Here is a 27,249-nt window from a genome sequence, read left to right on the forward strand (position 1 = left end):
GAAGGACAGAGACACAGGATAAAGAGCAGGTTTGATTCTTTATTTGGTTTGTTTTCAAGGTGCCACAGGAGACAATATTTTAGGGTCACTTATTTTAGGTCACTGACCAATCAGTGACATTTAGGGGGCCCTCTGATTCCTTATTTGCTAGTTTCAAACTGCAGGCCTCCTTTAAATGACCTACACTTGGAAGTTAGCTGTGCCTTTGAATTCTGGGAACTGTAACAAGCATAACTCCACACCTTTTAAATGTTTTGTATAGATTACACTCCTATAGAAGAAATTACTAAAGTAAAACTATGTCATTCCCGTGACAATGACTCCCAAATCTGTATTTCCTTCCTGATTTTTCCAACTGTATATTCCAAACTACCTGCTGGACACTTTCACATGGAATTCATGCCAGCATCTCAGATTCAACACATCCAAATTCAATTAAGCCCCCCCTCTGCCAGTTTCCCTCATCTGTAAATAGGCTTCAGTTCCTGGAACCTCTGTTTCTGATAAAGGACCCACCATCCTCTCAGTTGGGTTTGCAAACTATAGCCCACAGGCCAAATTCAGCCTGTTCCTGTAAATAAAGTTTTATTGCAACACAGCCAAATGAATTCATCTATATATTGTCTATGTCTGCTTTTGTGCCACAGTGGCAGAGTTGAGTAGTTGTGGCAGAGCCCCTATGGCCCCAAAAGCCTTAATGTTATTATTATTATTGTTTTGTTATTATTATCATCTGAACCTTTACAGCACAAATTTGCTGACACCTGCTCTAAGTCAGCCAGGATCAAAATCTGAGTCATGTTACACTTACTTCCCACTTTCTCTCACCTCATCTGCTCCCTGCCCTTTAAATGTTACTACTACAGATATCTCTCACTCGTCTCTCTCTGCTCTCACTGAGCCTAACCTATTTCAACACTCTGCAGACTCAACATGCTCTCTTACAGAAATGCCCTCGCAGATCTACCTGGCTTCTCTCTCTACCCTTGGTGATATGACAGACTACAAATAGTCCCTCCATCTGTTGCTTGTCTATGGGGAAGGGAGGAGGAGGGGAGTGTGCTGGTCAGGGGAAGCTTTACAGAAGAAAGAAATGATTCAGCTGATAAAAGATAAACAGGCATTTTTCAGCAAAACAGAAGACTGAGGGGGAGGTGGCTGGAGATGTATAGGTGAAGTTACTGCATGACTTTAGAGAAGGCATGAGAAAATAAGGTGTGTTTGGGGAACATCAAGTAGTTTGGTATGGTGGGAAAAAAGGAAAATGTAATAAAAGGATAATGAGAAGCCCATTCTAGAAACTTTCTTTAAGCTACTATTTCCACGTTGGTCAGCCTCAGCTCCTACTCACCATACTAGACCCAGTTGTGACACCTTCTCTGGTTCCTCCCAATCAAGTCTTGCCTCTTTCCCTTGGATTCCCATAATATTGCATCTTAACTTCTTCCATTTATCACTTTATAACTTGGGTGGCAGTATGGCAGAATAGATTTTTTATAAGTAGATGTAATAAACTATTAGTAGGTGATCATCTCTTCCTCCATTTACTGCCCAAGTGACCATCAGCGGTCCCCTCCTTCTCCTAGATGGTGGCTTCCTCATTTATAGTGTGGTTGCACCTTGGAAACACAGGAGACTTCTGCAAACTGTAAAGTGCTAAATAAGTGAAAACTAACATTTGAATGGTACTTGGTAGAGATTTATAACTTGAGGAAACACCTAACGTCCTACAAGTTTTTGCTTGTTTGCTTAAGTATGTTCCTTACTGGACTAAAATATAACTTGAGATCAGACAGTAACTGTATCTTGTGCATTTTTATATCATCAGCACATAAAGAGTATTCAGTATATGTTCATAAAATTAAATTGTCCCACTGAAGTTGACAAAAGATCTGATCACACTAGCACTGATTATTTGTAATCTACACACTAAAAACTTATGGCTCAGCTCATATTGTTCCTAAAAAGTCACATTGGAATATTTAAGCATTTTTGATATGCAAGATATCAAAAGAAATTCAGAGAGTTTTACTTGTTATTGAGTGAGAAACAAATGGTGAACGGGGGTACTTCAAACCTGAAACTGGTACAAAGCTCGGAGGCATGCCATTACAGGATGCCTTATAAAGTGAAAATGAGGAAGTTGCTGAACCTTTACAATGATTGGTTATTAAAATGGGGGTTTTCAGACAGCAGGGGATTGGTTAAAACTGATTATCTCATACCATTTTAGGAAGATGCTTAAAGTTTCACTTATGATTATCAGAGACATTTGCAAGAAATAACCTAAGTTTTATTTACATTCATGGAGTAAACTAGATGAAGTTTTGCTTGTGTGGCTTAACTAGTTTTGTTTGCTAGGGAGAGCTTCAAGCCTGGTTTCCATTTTATTTAACAAATGATATTAAAAAAATTCAAGGTAATACTAAATTATGTTGTCATTGATCAAAATGATTTTGAAACTTTTCTTTGGAGTTACTTTAAGGATGTGGCATCTTTTTATAAGACTGTCCTTCATGTTGGAAAACATTCTTTGAGGATGAACTTATTTTTAGAAAACAACTAAAATAATTATAAGCCAACTATGATACTAATTTAGTTTAAAATGATACTTTAGAATGAAATAGTGAATATTATGTTATTTCTCGAGCTTACGTGAAAGGCAAGCAATGCATCCATATAATCCATCATGGCCTGCTCTGACTGGCACAGTTGACTGAGCTGGGCACCATCAACCATAGAAATTTTGGTGAGTAATCTAAAATCTACCATTATAGAACTTTCAGATAAGTCGGTATTAAGCAAATATTATTGGCTCTTGTTTCTAATAGTTATTATAATAGAGTTTACTGAGGTAAATTAATGCACCTCTATGCTTGTTTCTCAAATCAAATACCCCTTCTCCTCCATCAGGATTCCTGTGGGCTCTAATAAAAATTTGATGGTTTTCACAGCTTAATTTCTATCTCTGTAACTAGAAATCTTGGACATATCTCTCTATACCTTCAGTTCTTCCAGATTTTTTCGTACCTGCCCTGTCCTGACTTCTCTTTAGAGCCATAGTATTCAATACAATAGTATAGTAGACAGAATAACGTTCCCCCCTAAATATGTCCAAGCCCTCATTCCCAGAACTGGTGACTACATTACCTAAGGTACCAAAAGGGAACTTTGCAGATGTGATTAAGGACCTTGAGATGGGGAGATTATCCTGCATTATCCAGGTGATCCCATTGTAATCATGAAGATCCTTATAAGAGAAAGAGGAAGGCAGGAGACTTAGAATCAGAGAAGGAAGTGTGACAATGGAAGCAGAGGATGGAGTGATGTGGCCATGAGCCAAGGAATGTGGGCAGCCTCCCGAAGCTGGGAAAGGAGAGGAATAGATTATCCTCTAGAGCAGGGGTAGCAGTCCGTGGCCTGTTGGGAACTGGGCCACATAGCAGGAGGTGAGTGGCGGGCGAGCGAGCAAAGCTTCATCTGTACTTATAGCTGCTCCCCATTGCTTGCATTACCGCCTGAGCTCCGCCTCCTGTCAGATCAGTGACAGCATTATATTCTCATAGGACTGCCAACCCTACTGTGAACTGCCCGTGTGAGGGATCTAGGTTGTGAACTCCTTATGAGAATCTAACGCCTGATGACCTGAGGTGGAGCTGAGGCAGTGATGCTAGCTCTGGGAAGCTGATGCAAATACAGATTATCATTAGCAGAGAGGTTTGACTGCACAGAGACCATAATAAATCAATTGCTTGCAGACCCATATCAAAAGCCTATCAGTGAGTGGCAAGTGACAATTAAGCTGCATGTGGTGGCTGGCTTTATAGTGGAAAGTGAGTAGATGTACTTCGATTGTACATTGCATCTGGTGGCAGGCTTTAAGTCAGAAACTGACATTTATTTTAGTCCACGTGTGGCGCGCTTGTTATTTTATTTACCACTTCCGTCTGCACCTCTTTCCTGCACCGCACACTTGTCTCAGTCACAGTTTTGGTAAGCCATAAGCTAACCCTAGCCAAAATTAGTAAAAAAACAAACGTCGCTGGAGAGCTTCTTTGTAAAGGGAGAAAGACCCAATAATGAGACAGTAGAAGACCCTAAGACTGCCAACAAAAAGAAAGCTGCATTTAAAAGAAAATATCAAGAGTCCTACTTAAATTATGGGTTCATTGCAACAGGTGATTGACATTCTCCAAGCCCGCTTTGTATAATATGTGGCAACAAGCTATCCAACAAAGCCATGAAACCTTCAAAACTGCTTCGCCACATGGAGACCAAGCACCCTGCATTAAAAGACAGGACTTTGGAGTTTTTCAAAAGGAAAAAAAATGTGGACAAGAAGAACAGAAGCAATTATTGAAGGCCACTACCTCATCAAAATGTCTGCACCAAGAGCAATATTCTTAGTGGCTAACCACATTGCCAAAGCTAAGAAGCCCTTTACTATTGGTGAAGAGTTTATCCTACCTGCTGCTAAAGACATTTGTCATGAACTTACAGGAGAGGCTGCAGTTCAAAAGGTGGCACGTGTTCCTCTTTCGGCTGGCACCGTAACTAGACAAATTGATGAAATAGCAGAGGATACTGAGGCACAATTTTTAGAGAGGATTAATGAGTCACCGTGGTACACAATCCAGGTTGACAAGTCTACCGATGTTGAAAACAAGGCAACAATGCTTGTTTTTGGGTGATATATTTTTCAGAAGGATGTGCATGAGGATATGTTATGTGCACTTTTGTTGCCAACGAACACCACAGCTGAAGAACTATTCAAGTCTTTGAATGATTACATATCAGGAAAACTGAATTGGTCATTATGTGTTAGTATATGCACAGATGGAGCAGCTGCCATGACTGGACGGCTTTCTGGTTTTACTACTCAGGTCAAAGAGGTCGCTTCTGAATGTGAGTCTACACACTGTGTCATCCATAGAGAAATGCTGGCTAGCCGAAAAATGTCACCTGAACTTAACAACATTTTGCAGGATGTGATTAAAATTATCAACCGCATTAAAGTACATGCCCTTAACTCATGTCTGTTCGTGCAGCTCTGTGAGAAGGACGCAGAGCACACACGTCTTCTCTTACACACAGAAGTGAGATGGCTTTCTAGAGGTAGATCACTGGCCAGAGTTTCTGAGTTACGAGAGCGGCTCCAGAGATTTCTTTTAGAAAAACAGTCACCCCTGGCAGCATATTTCAGTGACACAGAATGGGTCACAAAACTTGCTTACTTGTGTGACATATTCAACCTGCTCAATGAAGTCAGTCTGTCACTTCAGGGGAGGACGACAACTGTGTTCAAGTCAGCAGATAAAGTGGCTGCATTCAAAGCCAAACTGGAATTATGGGGGCGACGAGTGAACATTGAGATTTTTGTCATGTTTCAAACATTAGCAGAGATTTTGAAAGAGACTGAGCCAGGGCCTTCCTTCTCCCAGCTGATGCACGATCACCTATCCCAGCTTTCAAAAGAGCTTGAGCATTACTTCCGAACCACAAAAGACCCCCGAACTGGGAAGGAATGGATCCGTGACCCATTTGTGAATAAGCCAGGTGAATCGACTTTGTCCCTGCTAGAAGAGGATCAACTGCTTGAGATCTCAAATGACGGTGGCCTTAAAAGTATGCTTGAGACAACTTCAAATCTCCATACGTTCTGGATTAAAGTCAAGACGGAATATCCTGAGATTGCCACAGAAGCACTGAAAAGCCTGCTTCCATTTCCAACATCCTGTCTTTGTGAAGCAGGCTTTTCTGCAGTGACAGCAACCAAAACGAGATTACGAAGTAGACTGGACATACGGGACACACTTCGGGTGTCACTGTCTCCCATCAGCCCCAGATGGGATCATCTAGTTGCAGGAAAACAAGCTCAGGGCTCCCACTGATTCTGCATTATGGTGAGTTGTATAATTATTTCATTATATATTACAATGTAATAATAATAGAAATAAAGTGCACAATAAATGTGATGCTCTTGAATCATCCCCAAACCGTCCCCTCCTCCCCAGTCCATGGAAACATTGTCTTCCACAAAACTGGTCCCTGGTGCCAAAAAGGTTGGGAACCACTGTTTTAAACCACTAAGTTTGTAGTAATTTGTTACAGCAACAATAGGAAATTAATTCAGGTAACCACTAGCCTCATGTGTTTATTTAAATTTAAGTGAATTAAATTTTTAAAAATTTAAATTTAATGTTTCATTCTAGCTATATTTCAAGTCCTTAATAGCAACCCGTGACAGTGGCTACCATATTGGACAGCACAGATTATAGATCATTGCTGAAACTTCCATCCAGCAGCATTGTTACAGAGGTCTCTTTGCCTTACCCCAGATATCCTACCACCAGAGTAGATTTAGTAAAGCTAAAATAAACAAACTCCCTTTAATTCCAAACCTCCTTGTCAATGGCAGTGGCCCAGAAGACTATCCAAAGTAGTAGATGTGATCTTGGCTCAAAAATTTATTTGATACAATTATTGCAGGAATCAAATGGCAGCCCACAGACAAGGGACGGGAGAGACAGTCCCACTACAAGTCCTGCTCTTTAGTAGCATCCCCTGCATGGAAAGAATCATGGAGAATGTTCAAGTGGGGTGGAAGTTCACACATCCCATGAGGAACCTCTCTATCCTAACTCTAAGTTCAAAGTATTTATTTTGTCTTCTCCATGGCTTATAAGAGTTGGATTGTTTGTTTATTGTTAGGCTGATGATGTTTCTATACCAGAACAGTAGATTGGGTTCATTGGTGATGTCTTCCATTTCTTGATATCCTAAAACTGAAGAGAGATATGTTGGGCTTTTATCTATCTGTTCTGAGTAAAATAAAAACTGGAATAATACATTCTGGAATTGTTTTCCACTAACTCCTATAAAAGAGGTTCCTCTTTTGTACTCCTCAGTTTATTCACAGTTTAAAACGTAGCTGTGAAGCGTTTCAGTAGATAGAAACTAGCTCTAATTCGTTTTTTTCAGCCACAGGAGGTGAACTTTCTCCACACAGTAAATATAAGCCAGGTGGATTCATTGTCTTAAGAGGAATCAGACATTCAGATTTATGCGCAAAGACTCAGTTCAACATGATGTGCTAAGCAAGGGAAAATATTTTTTTTAAGTCATGAAATATCTGAATAAGTAAGACAATTATATGAAAATGTGTGAAAATGCATATCATAAGCACTAATATGCATTCATATGAACGTATGCCCAACATACATATGATTACCGAAGAAGACCACTACAGGCATACCTTGGAGATATTGCAGGTACAGTTCCGGACCACTGCAATAAAGTTAATATTGCAATAAAGCAAGTCACATGGATTTTTTGGTTTCCCAGTGTATACAAATGTTTTAAGTGTGCAATAGCATCATGTCTTTAAAAATGTGTGTACTGTGATTTTAAAAATACCTTAAAAATGCTAACCATCATCCAAGCCTTCAGTGAGTCATAATCTTTTTGCTGGTGGAGGGTCTTGCCTGGGAGTTGATGGCTGCTAACTGGTCAGGGTGGTGATTGTTGAAGGTTGGAATGGCTGTGGCAATTTCTTAAAATAAGACAACAATCAGTTTGCTTCATCAATTTACTCTTCCTTTCACAAACAATGTCTCTATAGCCTGCAATGCTGTTTGATAATATTTTATCCACAACAGAACTTCTTTCAAACTTGGAGTCAATCCTCTCAAACCCTGCTTTACTTTATCAACCAAGTTCATGTAATATGCTAAATCCTTTATTGTCATTTCAACAATCTTTACAGCATCTTCACCAGAAGTAGATTCCATCTTAAGAAAGCACTTTCTTGGTTCATCTGTAAGAAGCAACTTCTCATCTGTTAAAATTTTATCATAAGATCGCAGCAATTAAGTCACATCTTCAGATTCCAATTCTAATTCTAGTTCTCTTACTATTTCCCCCACATCTGTAGTTACTTCCTCTACTGAAGTCTTGAACCCCTCAAAGTCAGCCATGAACATTGGAATCAATATCTCCCAAACTTCTGTTAATGTTGATATTTTGACCTCTTCCCATGAACCACAAATATTTTAAAATGACATCTAGAATGGTGAATCCTTTCCAGAAGGCTTTCAATTTACTTTACCCACATCCATCAGAAGAATCACTATCTATGGCAGCTATAGGCTTACAAAATGTATTTCTTAAATAACAAGACTTAAAAGTCAAAATTACTCCTTGATCTATGGGCTGTAGAATGGATGTCATATTAGCAGGCAAGAAAACAACATTAATCTCATTGTACATCTCCATTAGAGCTCTTGGGTGACCAGGTGCATTGTCAGTGAGAAGTAAAATTTTGAAAGGAATCTTCTTTTTCTGAGCAGCAGATCTCAAATGTGGGCTTAAAATATCGATAAACCATGTTGTAAACAAATGTGTTGTCACCAGGTTTTGTTGTTCCATTTACAGAGCACAGACAGAGTAGATGTAGCATAATTCTTAAGGGTCTTAGGAGTTTCAGAATGGTAATTGAACATTGGCTTCAACTTAATGTCACCAACTGCATCAGCCCCTAACCCTGTCCTTTGAAGCTTTGAAGGAAGGCATTGACTTTTCCTCTCTAGCTGTGAAAGTCCTAGATGACACCTTCTTGCAATATAAGGCTGTTTCATCTACATGGACTCTCTGTTTTTTCGTGTATCCACCTTCATTCATTATCTTAGTTGGGTTTTCTGGATAACTTGCTGCAGCTTCTACATCAGCACTTGCTGCTTCACCATGCACTTTTATGTTATGGAGATGGCTTCTTTCCTTCAACCTCATGAACCAACCTCTGCTAGCTTCAGACTTTTCTTTTGCAGCTTCCTCACCTCTCTCAGCCTACATAGAATTGAAGAGAGTTAGGGCCTTGCTCTGGATTCAGCTTTGGCTTAAGGGATGTTATGGCTGGTTTAATCCTCTATCCAGACCACTAAAACTTTCTCCATATCAGCAGTAAGGCTGTTTTTCTTTCTTATCATTCTTGTGTGCGCTAAAGTAACACTTTTAATTTTCTTCAAGAACTTTTCTTTTGTACTCATAATGTGACTATTTGTCACATGGGGCCTAGCTTTATTACTTATCTTGGCTTTTGACATGCCTTCTTCACTAAGCTTAATCATTTCTAGCTTTTGATTTAAAGTGAGAAGCGTGATGAGACTCTTCCTCTCAATTGAACACTTAGAGGCCATTGTAGGGTTATTAGTTGGCCTAATTTCAACATTGTTGTGTGTCAGGAGATAGGGAGGCCCAAGGAGAAGGAGAGAGATGGGGTACAGCCGGTAGGTAGAACAGTCAGAACACACAACATTAATCACTTAAAATGCCATCTTATATGGACAAGGTTCATGGCACCCCAAAACAATTGCAATAGTAACATCAAAGATCACTGATCACAGATCACCATAACAAATATAATAATAATGGAAAATTTTGAAATATTGTGTGAATTACCAAAATGTGACAGAGAGACACCAAGTGAACAAATGCTGTTGGAAAAATGCTGCTGATAGACTTGCTCGATGCAGGGTTCACAAACCTTCAATTTGTAAAAAACACAATATCTGCAAAGTGCAATAAAGCAAAGCACAATAAAATGAGGTATGTCTGTGGTTTCAGAATCTGCTCCTGGTATATCTATTTTCAGATAGGTATGTCGCTGTCTTTAAAATCACTGTCCCCCTTAAAATTTTCCTTAGAAAGACTGTCATTTAAATAGTATTCTCAAATAGGATTTCCTGGACCACTATCACATATTTTTCCTACAATAAACTCATAGTTTATTTTTTGATAACAGTATATGTCATTTGCATCTTATCTTCAAATCCATTCCCTGTACTCTCTTTGCTCCCATGGGGGCTAATACATTCTCTATTTCCAAAGTTCTCTTGCCTTCCAATTAAGTTTGGCCGATCAGAAACTGTGGCAGATCAGAGGGTTGTAGGAGGGAGAATAACCACATTATTTCTCTTTTGCTTTATGCTTCAGATGACATATCTAGCAGTGGCTGCATCTTTTCCATCTCCATTGATCCATTACCTTGTGTGTTCCATGAGATGTTCCTGAATCCTTGTGTGTAACATGAGATGCTCCTGAATCAATAAGTTCCTTTTATGCTTAATGAGGTTTGAGTGTGTTTTTATTACCAGGTATCACAATGACATTATCTTTAATTTTTCATCACTTAATCTTATTCCAATGTAGCCTCTGATACCTTCTTCATCAGGAAGGGATTTATCATTCTCCAGGTCTTATAGTAAATGGCAAGAGGAAAGGTTCACTCATCTTAGCTATTTTCCTATAATAAGTTTCTTTCTAACTCTGAGCTAAGGAAACAAATTAGTTTAGTCTTTCAGGTATCTCCATCTCTCATAATTCTCAATTCACTCTTTATGAAACCATTGGAGAAAATAGAATCCATAATAAGGCTTAGAAATAAGAATTAAAAGTCACTAAATAACTTTAGTAGAAATATATATATATATACACACACACATTATTTGTACCTGGCAAACATCAAACATTAGTTAACTTCAATATTTTTTTTTACTGTATTAGCCATAGGACACTGTCAAATGCCTTCAGAATTATTACTGAGTTGTAGGGATAAATTTTCCATGCCCAGGCAGGGGTGAGTCTCAGGAGTCAGTGTTATCTGAATTGAAATACATAAGTGTACAGTCCTAAATATTGTGAGGCAAAGTCAAAGTCAAAGGTAGTTCCTTAAAACTAGGTATGCATCTCCCGTGGATATGATAAAACAATAACTTGGAAGGGGGAGGGAAGGAGAGGAAAGACTTATGCAGAGCTGAAGGGTACTAATTAAAAGGACAGGAAAACACCTTCCACTTTTGGCTACCAGTGGACTGTCTCATTTCATATCCCACTGAAAACAACTAGAAATCTCAAAAAATGTTTTCTGAAAATTTGTTTGAAGGCATTAAAGGGACATCAAAGCACCAAGGACTTGAAAGGTCATGATTTCAGAAAGAAGTTCTGAGAAGTGAGTGCAACATCTAGTTATGCTTTTCTTTTCAAGGAACATCAGCATCTTTTCCATCTCCATGGATCAAGTTACCTTGTGTGTTCTGTGAGATACTCCCGAACCATTAAAATAAGTTCCCTTTTATGCTCTGACATGTGTTTGACAATTCATAACTAGAACTAAGAACCTGATAAGCTGGTCAGAGTTTTTGGCAGTCTCAAGGGATTTTTTAAAAAATGAAGAGCAAGGTCTGCCAAGGAGGAGAAGCCCTGGAAAATACTTCATATTTTCAGTTGAAACTCCTGAGGAGCAAACCCTAAATAGTAAAGGAAATTGACCAGCCTGCAGGAAGGCTGAAACTCAGCTCCTTGTTAGCTCAGTTTGAGAAGAGATGAAATAATCTGCCCTAATCTAACTTTCTTCAAGAAGCAAAAGTAAATTCTCTTTGGAAAAAGATAATGTTATCCAGAATCTCTAATTAGCTCTCAATTTTTCATACATGTTTAGCATTCTTTCAATTACCTGGCATACAACAAGACAAAAACAAATAATCTAAAACCAAGAGAAGAAAAACAGATAATGGAAAAACTACCATAGATGGATAATTTTATCAGAGAACTATAATCTGTTGGAGAAAAAAAGACTTGAATTGAAATACTAGAAATGAAAAACACAAAAACTCAATAAATTGTTTTTAACAGAATATCAGACAAAGTTAAGAGAGCATTTTCTAACTGTTTTAAAACTGGGAAGAGAATATCCAGGCTAAAGTACAGAAAGAAAAATGATGAAAATATAGAAAATCATTTAAGAGACAGATGGACACCAGTGAGAAGATCTAACATATGTAATTGGATTTCCAGTAAAAGAAGAGAGAGAGAACGGGTGGAAGCAATACTAGAAGAGATAATGACCAAGGATTTTCTAAAATTAGTGGAAGATGTCAAGCCACAGATCCAAGAAATGCTACAAGCAGTAAATAAGAAAAATATAAATAAAATCCACCTAGGAACATCATAGTAAAATGACTACAAACAAAGAAATATCATTGGGTCAATTGGATATTCAAACACCAAAAAAAAAAAGTTAATCTTATTGGATACAATGTATGGGAAAATATTTTCTCTCATAGCCTTTTAACTCTTATAATGACATCTGAGTCATTCTTATTTTCAATGCAGTCTAATTTATAAATTGTTTTTTAAATAGTATTTCTCATTCTGTTTAAGAAAACTATTGTTATTTTATGGTCATGAAGATATTTTCCTACATTATCTTAGAAGTTTTAAAGAACTAAATTTAAGTACAAATCAAAGAAATTCTCTTCATTAGCATACACTAGAAAGGGAGGGGGAAGACAAGCCACTGAGAAATTTTGATGAGGGGAATCTGAAGAACTGGCCTAAAGTGGGGCTGGTACTAGAAAGAAATGTCCAGATATGCTACAGGACAGCTAAACTCTTAGACATTTTTGTAGAATTAAAAGATAATAAATTGTTTTGTTTTTTTTGATAAACCTACCCAGCCTGCTCAAGGGCAAAGTGCCTAGACTGACTATTTTTCTATTTTATCAGTTTACCCCCAAAAATGTAAAGGCAAAATTTACTCTTCCCTGAAATGTTGGCAATGACTCTGTTTGTCCTGAATTGCAGTTCCCTCTCTCCAGACCTGCTTTATTCCTCTTCCCTTCACAGACATTTGTGACCTAAATTGCATCTCAGTGTTTACTTCTGGAGAATCCACCCACCAACATCAATTGACTCCTCCACGAAAAACAGAGTAAAACAAAACTCACTGTTCTCAGACTGCTCAGACTGTCCACAGATTTCTCCTTTTCTCTCTTCTTATAAGTCTATACTTTGCCTTTGTTTCTTAACAGCAGTCTAATGACAGCTCTCACTTGTATATGTGAGTAAAATATTTCTATGTCAATGGTGACTAAAAAAATCTAGAAATTGTTCTTTGACACTACAGAATTGAAGAAAAATTAACATGTATATCGAGAACCCTAACAAGTCTATAGAAGAAACATTTAATACAAAAGGAAACAGGCGAAATAGGCACATCACAAAATAGTATATCAAAAGGTCAGTACATATAAAAAGGTACTCAAAATCATTAATCATCAGTGTAAATTGAAACTACGATGTAATACCACTAAACATCCAGCAAAATGGCTAAGATGTAAAAGGTCAACAATAATTATGTTGGTGAGGATATGGAGCAACCAGAATTCTCATATGCTGCTGATGGGAGTGTAAATTGGCTCAAATATTTTAGAAAACTCTTTGGCAATATATGCTAAAGCTGAACATACACATATGCTAAGACCCAACTACTCCACTACTGGGAGAAATACCAAACAGAACTGTGTGCATATATTCACTAAAGACATGCACAAGAATGTTCATAGTAACTTCATGTATGATAACCCCAAACTGGAGTCAACTAAAAGGTCCATCAACAATAGAATGGCTAATATATTTTACCCATACAAAGGAATACTATAGCATTGAAAACAAATGGATGAAAGCTGCACGAAAGCAAAATGAATGAATATCTCAGGCATAATATTAAGCAAAAATTTTGGCATAGAATGGTATATACTGAATATTATGGACTAAACTGCACACACACACACACACACACACACACACACACACACACACACAGACACCTAAAATTTCATATGTTGAAGCCCTAACTCCAAATGTGACTGTATGTGGAGATAGGGCCTTTAGGTAGATAATTAAAATTAAATGAGGTCATAAGGGTGGAGCCCTAATCTATTGGACTTGTGTCTTTATAAGAGGAGGAAGAGACACCAGGAGTGTGTCCACACAGAAGAAAGGCCATGTGAAGACACAGTGAGAAGGTTGCTGTATACATGCCAGGAAGTGTTCTCACCAGAAACGAACCCTGATGACATCTTCACCTTGGGCTTTCAGCCTCAGAAGTGTGAGAAAATTAATTTCTATTATTTAAGCCACCCCATCTGTGATACTCTGTTATGGCAGTTCAAGCAGACTAATATGATTCCATTTATAGATAAAGTATTAAGAAAGAAAAACCTAATATATGAGCTTGGAAGTAAAGTTTACTCCTGTCAAGGAATGAAGGTTGCAATGACTAGGAGAAGGCATGAGGGGGACTTCTGGCGTACTGCTGGTGTCCTATTTCTCGACCTTAGTGGTGAATACATGAGTGTTACTGTTGTGAAAATTTATGGAATTTTGGTATATGTGCTGCCGAAGCGAGCACAAAATTTATGGAATTTTAGACTTATGTGTGGTTCATTAGGTAGTATGCATCAATTTAAAGTTTATTAAAAAAATAAACAGGAAACATCAGACTCATCAGGGAAGTCTGGCAGATAACAGAAGTGTTCAGGGGGTTTGGATAAAATAAAGCCCTACAATCCCCACCTCATCATGGGAACTGATACAGAACAGGTTTTCTGCTTTCCTTTCTCTTTTTATTTTTCTCTTATTTCCCAGAGCATACATTCCTTTATGAGAGCCTAAGGAAGTAGCTGTCAATGGAGCTGGTTGTAAAAGGATGAGACAGGAAAAAGCAGTCAGCCGGCCAAAGGTTGAAAGTCAAATAGATGTATTTTTGGAGTCTAATCATGTTTCCAATAACAATTTGCAAGACAGCAAGACTGAGCTTATGTGGATACTGTCCAGCCAGTTTAATGAACAGGGTCCTCTGAATGATTTCTCAGCAAAAAATTATCTCTAGAAAGTACAGACTAAGAATTTATCACCAGTTTAGATCCTGCAGGCTATATATATTTTTTAGATAAAACTCTGGAGAATAAAAACTTCATCTTTTTTTTTGCTGTTGTTCATGAATGAATTTCCGAAAGTTGTGGCAAGAATTTTCCAAGATCAGGCGAAATATGGCATTTGCTTTTGGAGTTGTGTAACCATAGATCCTGGCTTCAGGAGAGCATCAGCTCTTGACCACACCTACCCTTGAAGCTGGATTCAGCACTTCCCCACATTCATTCCTAAGAATTGACTCCCTTCAAAGGCAATATTAAGCAATATATAGTTTACTGAAGATTTGGGAGAATATTTGGGGAAGTAGTTTTATGTTAAACACCATGGAGAAAGCATTCAATAAACATCCCAGTCAGTATATTTTTTCTTCACTCAGGCCCCTTTTAGCTTCATACCAATCTGAGGTATTCTCATTCTGATCCTCTCCTTCATTTTCTTGGCTAAATCCTTTCTGCTCCATGGTCTTCTGGAAGTCCAATCCCAGACAGGCAACCATCCTGATGTATGCACAGCCGACTGGGAAAGCTCATCCAATCTTTGCCTTCCATTTCTTTCTTATCAGTCCTGTGGACTTTACCAGTCTTCCATACCCCACTGGAACTTCGGGTGAAAATTTTTTGTCCAAAGCATTACATGTATAGGCAGAAAGGTGGGAAACATCCTTTGCGTTCTTGTTTTAATAAAAACTTAGCTTAGAATCAGGACACCTCGAGCCCTTAACTGCTCAGCGCTACACATTCCTCATACATTTGAACATCTGTGGAACATTTGGGGACACTTAAAAATTGTGGTAGTATGAGAAAACAAGGTGTTGTTATTCTTGCATCTTGCTCCCAAGATTCTGACCTAAATGCAGAAAAGCAGTAAGGACACCAGCCTATGACAGTTGGCCATGGTTAACAGCACAGCGTGGGCATCCTGTACAGATAAAAGAATCTCCTTTTCATATAGCATGTATCCGAGAAATAGCACCTTCACAATTTGTGTCATTTCTTTTTGATGACCCCCCAAACAAAACAGTGACTGAGATAATAAATGCGTTTACTTTGGATTGATCAAAATGCCCTGTGGTGAAACTGCTCTAGTTTAATGCAGTGCAGAGTGAGCCACACACGGTGTGAAAACTGCCATCCTTGGAGGAGAAGTGTCAACACCTGGGTTTTTGTCACTTAGCCTATCTTGAAGATTCGGCTGGTTATGTTGCTTTCTTTGTTCCTATCTGTGCGCTAATTCACACTTAAAAACTGATGTTGACTATTATTTGCAAAGCACCCTGAAATATAGGGGTTATAAAGATAAAATAAGGTAATTTCTATCTTCATTAAGTTTACATTTAATCAAGGAAGATATACACAGAAAACAAAACAAAGAACCATAAACAATAAAGACAAAGTAGAAGTAGAAGAAGGAGAGATTATTTATTGCCTGAGGGAATTACGGGAGCCAGAATGATCTTTTCAAAAAGCAAATCTGCTCATGTCTTTCCTTTTTTTTTTTTTTTTTTTTTGGTTAACATCTTTATTGGAGTATAATTGCTTTACAATGGTGTGTTAGTTTCTGCTTTATAACAAAGTAAATCAGCTATACATATACATATATCCTCCCTCTGCGTCTCCCTCCCACCCTCCCTATCCCACCCCTCTAGTTGGTCACAAAGCACGGAGCTGGTCTCCCTGTGCTATGTGGCTGCTTCCCACTAACTATCTATTTTACATTTGGTAGTGTGTATATGTCCATGCCATTCTCCCACTTCTTCCCAGCTTACCCTTCCCCCTCCCCTTGTCCTCAAGTCCATTCTCTAATAGGTCTGTATCTTTATCCCCATTTTGCCCCTAGGTTCTTCATGACTTTTTTTTTTTTTTTACATTCCATATATATGTGTTAGCATACAGTATTTTTTTTTCTTCCTGACTTACTTCACTCTGATAGACTCTAGGTCCATCCACCTCACTACAAATAACTCAATTTCATTTCTTTTTATGGCTGAGTAATATTCCATTGTATATATGTGCCACATCTTCTTTATCCATTCATCTGTCAGTGGACACTTAGGTTGCTTCCATATCCTGGCTATAGTAAATAGAGCTGCAATGAACATTTTGGTACATGACTTTTTTTTTTTTTTTTTTTTTTGCGTTATGTGGGCCTCTCACTGTTGTGGCCTCTCCCACTGCGGAGCACAGGCTCTGGATGCACAGGCTCAGTGGCCATGGCCCACGGGCCCAGCCGCTCCGCAGCATGTGGGATCTTCCCGGACCGGGGCATGAACCCGTTACCCTGCATCGGCAGGCGGACTCTCAACCACTGCGCCACCAGGGAAACCCGGTACATGACTCTTTTTGAATTATGGTTTTCTCAGGGTATATGCCCAGTAGTGGGATTGCTGGGTCATATGGTAGTTCTATTTTTAGTTTTTTAAGGAACCTCCATACTGTTCTCCATAGTGGCTGTATCAATTTACATTCCCACCAACAGTGCAAGAGGGTTCCCTTTTCTCCACACCCTCTCCAGCATTTATTGTTTGTAGATTTTTTGATGATGTCCATTCTGACTGGTGTGAGATGATATCTCATTGTAGTTTTGATTTGCATTTCTCTAATGATTACTGATGTTGAGCATTCTTTCATGTGTATGTTGGCATTCTGTATATCTTCTTTAGAGAAATGTCTATTTAGGTCTTCTGCCCATTTTTGGATTGGGTTGTTTGTTTTTTTGATATTGAGCTGCATGAACTGCTTATACATTTTGGAGATTAATCCTTTGTCAGTTGCTTCATTTGCAAATATTTTCTCCCATTCTGAGGGTTGTCTTTTCGTCTTGTTTATGGTTTCCTTTGCTGTGCAAAAGCTTTTAAGTTTCATTAAGTCCCATTTGTTTATTTTTGTTTTTCTTTCCATTTTTCTAGGAGGTGGATCAAAAAGGATCTTGCTGTGATTTATGTCATAGAGTGTTCTGCCTGTGTTTTCCTCTAAGAGTTTTATAGTGTCTGGCCTTATATTTAGGTCTTTAATTCATTTTGAGTTTATTTTTGTGTATGGTGTTAGAGAGTGTTCTAATTTCATTCTTTTACATGTAGCGGTCCAGTTTTCCCAGCACCACTTATTGAAGAGGCTGTCTTTTCTCCACTGTATATTCTTGCCTCTTTTATCAAAGATAAGGTGACCATATGTGCATGGGTTTACCTCTGGGTTTTCTATCCTGTTCCATTGATCTATCTTTCTGTTTTTGTGCCAGGACCATACTGTCTTGATTAGTGTAGCTTTGTAGTATAGTGTGAAGTCAGGGAGCCTGATTCATCCAGCTCCGTTTTTCTTTCTCCAGATTGCTTTGGGTATTCGGGGTCTTTTGTGTTTCCATACAAATTGTGAAATTTTTTATTCTAGTTCTGTGAAAAATGCCCGTGGTAGTTTGATAGGGATTGCATGGAATCTGTAGATTGCTTTGGGTGGTATAGTCATTTTCACAGTGTTGATTCTTCCAATCCAAGAACATTGTGTATCTCTCCATCTATTTGTATCATCTTTAATTTCTTTCATCAGTGTCTTATAGTTTTCTGCATACCAGTCTTTTGTCTCCTTAGGTAGGTTTGTTCCTAAGTATTTTATTCTTTTTGTTGCAATGGTAATCATGTCTTTCCTTTACTTACACCCCTCCAATGGCTCCCCAGCACATTCAGAATAAAATTAATTAATTAAAATGTGAGCATTTCAAACCAATCTCCAGCTTTTTAGTCAGTCTCAAATCCTGCTCTTCTCTCTCTTATTCACTGTTCTTCAGCACACTGGTCTGAATATAGATTTTTTTTTAATTAAATTGCTAACTGGTTGCATTTCTTGTGTTTCTTGTATCAAAGGGGCCCATCTGGTAACATGGAAAAAACAATGGAGCCATCATGTAATGCTTTCAGTAAAGAGTTAAAATTCCCAACAATAGATGGTAGGGGGAAAGAAAGAAGGATTTAGGCTACATCTTTTCATCACATCCATAGCACTGTGCTTGGGTTTTAAAGTGGTGTCCTTCCATCGTAGCACCAGAAAGAACTGGTATGGAAAAGCCTTCTCTAATTATGTGTCTTTTGCAAGTTTTATGATTTTATAAATGAGCTATTACTTTTAATAATAATAATAATAGGGCTATCCTGGTGGCACAGTGGTTGAGAGTCCGCCTGCCGATGTGGGGAACACGGGTTCATGCCCCGGTCCGGGAAGATCCCACATGGTGCGGAGCGGCTGGGCCCGTGAGCCATAGCTGCTGGGCCTGCGTGTCTGGAGCCTGTGCTCTGCAACGGGAGAGACCACAACAGTGAGAGGCCCGCATATCACAATAAATAAATAAAAATAATAATAATAGCAACTAGTATTCATTGAGCACTGTGCTATGTACATATGCCAAGCAGCAGTGCTAATTACTTTACACATATCTTTAGGATAATTCCCCCAAAACCCTGAAGTACTACTATTACTATTATTATCTTCTAGATTAGAAAGTAAACAGTGAGTTCAATATCTTGCAGAAGAAAATAACTTGCTATCTAGAGTGGTATTTTAAATTACATTGTATATCACTTAATGTCAATATAATAAATTTTGTTAATCTGTAGCAAAGTTTTCTGGATTCTGGATTATTCCAAGCAGCGTTCCCACCTGTGATATATTTTTAAGACCTAGAAATACAAAACTATTGTGAATGATAGTTTGTATTCGTCCCTAGGCCTGGGCCTGGAGACCTGGAGATGAGCACAGTAACAAGTGTGTGGGCAAATTATTTTGATGAATAAAAACTATACCTTTGTTTTCTTAAACCAGTTTAATTAAATACAAGTATATATTTTGGAGATTTCTAGAAAGTCATTAGAAATAAATAGTGTTATTTTCAATAACCGAGACTATAATAAAAATTCAGTAGTCTCCAGTGCTATCAAATCTCAATGCTTCCTCAGAGTGATACATTCTACAGTAAAAAAGGACACTCACATCAGGTTTTAACTGAGGTCCACATCCTAGGGGTCATTTCTTTACCGTGTTTAAGGCTCTCCTGTGGAGCTTGAGAATCCAATTATTAAACACAACTTAAGTGAGACTCATGAGTTGGCATTTTAACCTTTTAATTGAGTGATCAGAGAGAACATTTTTTAAACTCTTCTGGAGCACACTCAAAGTTCTTCTTTGCGAAGGAAAAAAAGAACCCAGAAACGTCTTCTTATTTGATTAAGGGAACATAAAAACTGGGATAGAAAAACCTCCATCTCTGACTGAGTAGGGTTGCCAGATTTAGCAAATAGAAATATAGGACATCCAGTTAAATTTGAATTTCAGATAAATAATGGATAATTTTTTACTATAAGTCTATCCCATGCAATATTTGGGAGACACTTATAGTAAAAAATTGTTTAACTGAAATTCAAATTTAAATAGGTATGTGGTCTTTTTATCTGTCATGTTTATTACAGAGAGGCCAATTAGATTTTAATTCAATGGGTTTTAAAATTGCAGTGATGTTTGTCTAGGCCTGACTGAACCTTATAAAGGGGGAATGGTAGCACTTTTTTATTACAAAAGTTTTAAAAATTCAAACACGGAAGGAAAAAACCCACAGAAAACAAGAAAAAATAATTCTGCACTATTCATAGCAGACATGTTGCTAGGTGCTCCCTTCCAGTGAGTGTAGTTCAATGTGACAAAGGGTATTGAGATAGAATCCACCAGCGTGCTTCATGTTGCCTAGGGGATGATCTGTTTCCTGAGCCACTCTGGGCTGCCATTCTCATAACCATGAAGATACCAAAATTAGCTCCCGAGGGCATAGATCTGGATGCTCTTCAGCTGATAAATTTGAAAGGGATTTATTTTCCGATTAAAATAAAATCCTACTTATCTTGATATCAGACTTCTAGCTGATTCAGTTATTCATTAAACAGTCATAAATTCACAATTAAAGGGGGGAAAACTCAGATGTAGAAAACAGCTGGCACAGGCACATGTTCTATACCTCTTGGGATGAGGTTGTGAGTTAGCTTACCTTCTTGCCTTTAAAAGTGTAATTATAATTTGTTCTGACCTGCGGGTTAGATAGAGCAGGGGTGATGTTGATTGACTATGAGAATTCAATGCACTGGGAGACTGTGTTAGATGGAAAATTCTACAAACTAAAAACCATTCAGGGTTGGTTGAGCTGGGAGTATAATGCCCTCTGCCCTTTAATGGTCCTGCAGGACTCCACTCTCAGGAAGATGAAGCTTCAGCAATGGGGAAATGGTTACCTGTGCTTTGGGGTTTCCCAGACGCTAGTTCAGGCCTCATCTTCTGATCTAACTTCCTGTTCCTCTCCTTGCCAAGCCTGAGCAGGGAGGGAAACAGAGGCATTGCCTGAGAACCCAGCCTGGGTCCCCTGACTTCTACCAGGCAGCAACTCCCTGCCTTCCTGGTCCCTCCCCAGCTACCACTGTTCAAGTAGTTCCTTCAAACCCTAGTTTGTTTTACAGTCACCACCTTCTCTGTCTCATAGCATCTTTGTAAGCATATTAGTTTGCTAGCTGCCATAACAAACTACCACAAACTGCATGGCTTAAACAATAGGAATTTATCATCTCATAATTCTGCAGGCTAGAAGTCTGATATTAAGGTGCCAACAGGGCCATGCTCTGTCTGACAGTGCAAAGGAGAATCTCCTCCATGCCTCTCTCCTAGCATCTGGTGATTTGCTGGCTATCTTTGGCATTCCTTGACTTCTGCCTTCATTTTCGCATGATGTTCTCCCTGTGTGTGCATCTGGGTCCAAATTTTCCCCTCTCATAATGATACCAGTCATATTGGAATAGGAGCTACTCCAGTATAACCTCATCAAAATCTAATTATATCTGCAATGACTTTTTCCAAATATCACATTCTGAGGTACTGGGGTTTAGGACTTCAACACAAGAATTTGGGAGTGACACAATGTGATCTGTAACAGTAGAGTTCAAGAGAAATGGCAAATATGAAAGCACCTTAAAAACGTAAACATAATATATGAACACTGCTGGGAGAAGGAGGGGAGAGCCTTCTTTGATTTTTCTGACATTTGCACAAAGGCAGACATTTTCACCACTATCCCTACACAGTGAATTCTTGTTTTTCTCTCTCTACAGGGTCTTCTCCTCCAGGGTGGAAGATGAATCCTTCATAAAAGGCAATAAAAATTTTATATAAGAAAATAAAAGAAAATTTGGAATACAAGATTAGATAAGAAAGTAAGTACTTGTATATAAGGCGCAAAAGAAAATTGAAGCTACACGGTAAGTTCACCTCCTGAATGATAACTTTTATAGTCACTCTATTTGGGGGCACTTATTGTGTGCCAGACACCATGCTATGCATTGTATGTTATTTTATCCTTATAACAACTGAATGAGCAAATATTAGTATGCCCACTTTTAAAATAAAATGATGGCGCTGAGGCTCAGACACTGTAACATCAGAAGTCGCCAGCTCCGAGGCATGGGGGCTGGCAGCAAAGTCTAGGTGCCCTAGCTTGAAACCCATGCTCTTAACCACTCTGCCCTGAGGAGGGTTTAGAGTGGGTGGGTGGAAGTGGAAGTGAGGGAGAGAAGGAGAGAGACAAGGGGACAAGGGGACAGATGTGAAAGACATTATAAAAGAGGAATGGAGAAGACTGGGAACAGGCTAGATTTGAGAGGGAAGCAGGAGTCGGCAGGGTTCTCTCTGAGCTTCTGGGCTTGTGCGACTGGAGACAATGATAACTTTGACAGCAGGAAGTGCAGAGAGGGAGCATGCAGGGACTAGAGGAAAGGGCAGGGGGAGCTCAGACACGCTCAGCTTGGGCCTCTTCTTCTCAGGAGCAATAGCCAGAGAGACCACGGTGCCAGCAATCCAGAAACCCACCGGCACAGATGCAGAGGAAAAGTCAAGTGTTGCAACAGACACAGGAGAAGTTGGAAGGAAATGAGGAACATCAGGTTTAAATTTTCCCAGTTCTAACTTTTTAGAACTTTTTCTTATAGGAAGAACACTTCAATTGTGTTTACTGATGATTCTTGAGAGGGTAGGGTATGAATTATATTTGTTCACCACTGCCCCGTTCAAATTTAATCTTTTGAGATTAAATTTCTCCCCCTACTTTTTTTTTCTCAAGAAAAGGCAAAGCAACTTAAATTACAAAGTATCCAAGAAAAATAAACATCTATTGCTTATTTATTTCCATTAATGTCTGCTTTATTCACCAAGAATCAAGGGGACTTAGCATTTTTCTTTGTCTTATTAGTGGTTTGTTATATGATATTAGGTGCTTAATGTAATTTGTTTCTTGTTTTTCTAGTTGCAAAAGAAATCTTTGACCATAAGAGGATCTTGTGAATTTATGAATATGAGGCCAAGTGAGCAGTTTTAACATTAAAGTTTTATGGAATAAATATTTATGTAAATCCACACACATACATCTTAAATTCGTATGTGGGGAAAAAGATCATATTAGATGATCTCTCACAATGTAAATTCTATGATTCACTACCTAATGAATCATGTACTTAAAAATGCTGAGAACATTTTGACATCTTAACACCTTATGATGTCTCATCTCTTCCCTCCTACCCTCACAAACACTCCTACCTTCTGCTGTCAATTGCTACACTCCCACAGAATGAAAACTTTCTACATTATCTGTCTCTGCTCCCTTATAGTACCTTGGTAACTAAGACTGGTTAGTCTCACCTGTTCTTGTTCTTTCTTTTTGCTTTAATTGGTGTACTGCCGTAGTGTGAAATAGTCACCTTTAAGGAGATTGTTGCTTGTTCTTTGTTGATTACCATTCTCTACTAAACCATGAGCGGGTAACAGTTGTTTCAGCTTTAAGGCAAAAGTGCCTATACAGGAGAGGGACAGAAATTAATCAGCCACAGTGTATTCCAGCAGTGGATCTTAAAGTGATCTCTAGACCAGCAGCATCAGCATCACTTGGGAAACTTTTTAGAAATGCAGATTCTTAAGACCCACCCTAGATCCACCGCATCAGCAACTAGGAGGAAAGGAGGGATTAAGCCCAGCAATCTTCATTCTAAAAAGCTCTCTGGATAATCCTGATATACACTGGAGTTTGAGAACCAGTATATTAGAGTAACAATTTGCTCAACATAGAACGGAAGACTGTTCGTGACAGAACAAAGTTAATATTCCCTGACGTACATCAGAAGGGACTGGAATTCATCAGAAGACCTTTTGCTATTTGACTGTCTGTTTGTTTTAAGAGAAATAGTATCCTCCCTCTGCCATGAGCTGAGTAGAGAGAGGGCAAATTAGAGTCAGCATGATAAGGTAATATTAACATGTGCACATAGCAATGAAACCCACATCCTTGGTCTCTTTAGGTAGCAGTCTACAAGCATATGTTGTACAAAATAATTGTCACATCTCTGTAGCAGAGGTGAGTAAACTTTTCCTCAAATAGTAAGTATTTTAGGCTTTGGGGGGCATTGGTCTCTGTCACAACTGCTCAATTCTGTTACAGTAATGCAACAACAGCCCTAAACAATACGTAAAGGAGCATGGCTAGAGTTTCAATAAAACTTACCTTAGAAAAACAACGGTGGGTTGGATTTGGTCCATGGGCCATAGTTTGCCAACTTGTTTTAAAATGCTTCCATTTTAAAAAATTAAAATAAATGATGTAACCATTTCCCAGTTGATTGTTTAGTCATTAATCTGATATTTAATTGCCGGTCCACTAACAATCCATTAACTAATTGCAGTCATTAAAAGCAACCCCCCAAAATCCAATGTCCCTATTCCGCTTTGCCGGTGGTTGATCTGTAAACAATCAACCAAAGCATAGTGTTGAGCAAACTCAACTTGATGCCCGATTTTCCACCTAATGCCCAATGGGAGCAAATGTTCTGCCTTCTTAGACATAATTTTAAATAGTTTGGGTTTACCATTTTTACTACATCACAGGGCATACCAAAATATAAATTAATTTACCTCTATAGCTGTGGATCCTACAACAATCATTTAGCTGCTGTCCTAATGTACAACTCTTATCCAAAGGCTGCCTCTGCAGAGTAGGTTATGGATACTCTGTCTCATCAAAATTATTGATAAGACTTCGTTAACAGGGTTTTTTTTAAACTTTGACTGAAAAAGTTAAAGATAACATCGCATTGCTGTTAGAGCAAGTCATGACATACAAGTAAACTTAATATATGCTATCAGTGTCTTTCCTAAATAGCAGGTTAGTGAGCCTGGGTAGAGAAAAAGAAGGACCCAAGATGGTGCTTTGATTCTTAGTTGTGTGAATGCATCCCAGGAACACAAGTAATTGGGCTCATTTCATAAATTGAAAAAGAATAGAAAAACCCTAGACATCTTTCCAAGTACAAAAAGAAAACGTGTTGGGTAATTTTGAAATTTCCCACCCTTCACTCTGGTCCCAAATGAAGACATATGCCAGAGCAACAGCTTGAACTTGTTCTGAATTTTGAGTTAGACTCATGCTAACTTTCCTTATATTGTTATTCTTTCAGTATTATCTATATTATCCTTCTGTCCATTTATAATTAGTAATCAACTGAATTTTTGCAGAATACAATGCTTAATGAAGAGCCAAGTCTTGGGCTGTTGATGTTTCCACCAACTTGAGAAACATCTTGTCACTCACTATGTGCCGAGTGGAAAATGGGAACTGCAGAGATAACGGCCCATTGTTGTGTTTTAGAATTTCTTTTTTTTAATCATTATTATTATTACTTAGGAAATTATCCCAAAGTATTAAGCATGATACCTAATCTATAAATGCATGCTCCCCTCCCCATATAACAATTTCATAGTACATGGGTCCCCCAAAAAATATCACCCAAATGCTAATTAACAAATGGTTTGTAATAGCATGACAAAATTTGTTATAATGATATATGGGAAGGAAAGAGGTGCAAAATACATAATCTATGAGCATGACTGCAGAATGATTTCTAATAAGCCATATTTCCAAAAAGTATTAGTGAAATGAGGAATGAAGATGGGATCAAAAGGATGTGGGCTTAGGTATATGCATCCTCAGGTGCAAAAGGACACCTCTTGTCCACCTTCCCCTGCTTTTTCTAAGGATGTAATATGATCTATTTTTATTTCTTCAAAGACACTTCATTAGATAAATATATCAGATTCTTCAGTTTCAAGAATCACATTCTGTGGCCAGATGCTTCCCAGTGGTTATTGGTTTTATCATAAGACATACTACAGCGACATCACCCAGATTCTGTTCATACTCATTCATCAAGTTTATGCGGCAGCATTCTACTGCAATATCCTGCCACATGGCTTTCTCTCAGCCCATGTATGGCACAGGCTGGAAGTGTCAGGGAATTAAATCACCCAGGAACAGCTCTCAATCAGGGATGCCTGAAATTGAAGGGTAAATATCCTAGCTTCTTCACATTTCAGGTACAATAAATCTTGGTGTGTTTTACATCTAATTCCACAGAGGTTGAGCCCCAGTTGTTCACAGCAATAGCCTGCGTGATAACGCTTCTTCTTCACTTTTCTGTCTTGTTTTCTGCTCCCCTACTGATGCCCTCTGAGATGACTTCCTAAATAAACTACTCACACTCAAATGTGGGGAAACCCAAATCACACACTTAAGATATCATTTACATATTGCTACGAACATTCAGTAAATTCAAATGTGACTTTCTTCTCTTCTTGCTGTTTTCTTAGGGAGGTAAACTGAGAAGATGGGGATTAAATCCCCCAAAATGGACTCACTAGAGGGCTCTCAAGTCTCTATCCCTGGATATGTCACAAGTTGAGATAGATGCTTTGCTGCCTGGAATTGTTGTGGTGAAAATGATCTGAATCTCTGGGAAAAGACTCAGGTTTCCAATTTATACAGGCTAGCTGGGTTTGGCAAATCAAAACACTGAGACCAGTCTGTTAGTCATAATTGATTTGGATCTTTCTTACCCTCTGCTTATTGAACTCTGTGGTCTAAAGATAAAGAGATAAAGCTCTCAATGTTAAAATTACTGAATTCTACTCATGGTTGTCAAAACCAGAGTTAGGATATTTATTCCGGAACATATTGAGTTCATAATATGTGTTAGAGCCTCGTTTGACCTTTACAATGACCTGTAGATTTAGCGAGATTATAAACTCCATTTTATGGTTAAGGAAACTGAAGTCAGAGAAGTTAAGTAACTTGCCTAAAATAACAGCCAGTAGAGCCAGGTTTGCAAGCCAGAATCCTCTCAGTCTAGTACTCAAACTTTACCCACTAAGCTGTTCTGCCTCCGCAGAGGCTCCTTCCTTAGCTATCAGTACACCTGGCAGTGATATGTGATATGAGAGTATTCTTTCACAGGCCAGAACCACGACACAGGGAGACCAACTTTGCACCCAGAACAAAGAAACATAGGTTTTAGGGCCAGCAAGTTGTGTGACAAACAAATTTTTCTATTCCCATGGGTCTTATTCCTTCTATTAAAATGAAGATGTT

At 38.4% G+C, this 27,249-nt stretch overlaps 1 protein-coding gene across 1 annotated transcript in view; it reads left to right on the forward strand.

Annotated features, from left to right (window-relative positions):
* Positions 1 to 21,987, forward strand: part of FBXO4 (F-box protein 4) — a 353,209-nt gene extending 331,222 nt beyond the window's left edge. Inside the window, exon 8 of the mRNA XM_029216315.1 lies at positions 21,899 to 21,987. Coding sequence (XP_029072148.1) covers positions 21,899 to 21,925 — 27 coding nt within the window. The 3' untranslated portion in view covers positions 21,926 to 21,987. The remainder of the gene's footprint in view (positions 1 to 21,898) is intronic.
* Positions 21,988 to 27,249: the final 5,262 nt, after the last annotated feature.

This window comes from Monodon monoceros, unplaced genomic scaffold (genome assembly GCF_005190385.1).
Source record: "Monodon monoceros isolate NGI ecotype Baffin Bay Population unplaced genomic scaffold, NGI_Narwhal_1 Super_Scaffold_12, whole genome shotgun sequence".
NCBI classification, from domain to species: Eukaryota; Metazoa; Chordata; class Mammalia; order Artiodactyla; family Monodontidae; genus Monodon; species Monodon monoceros.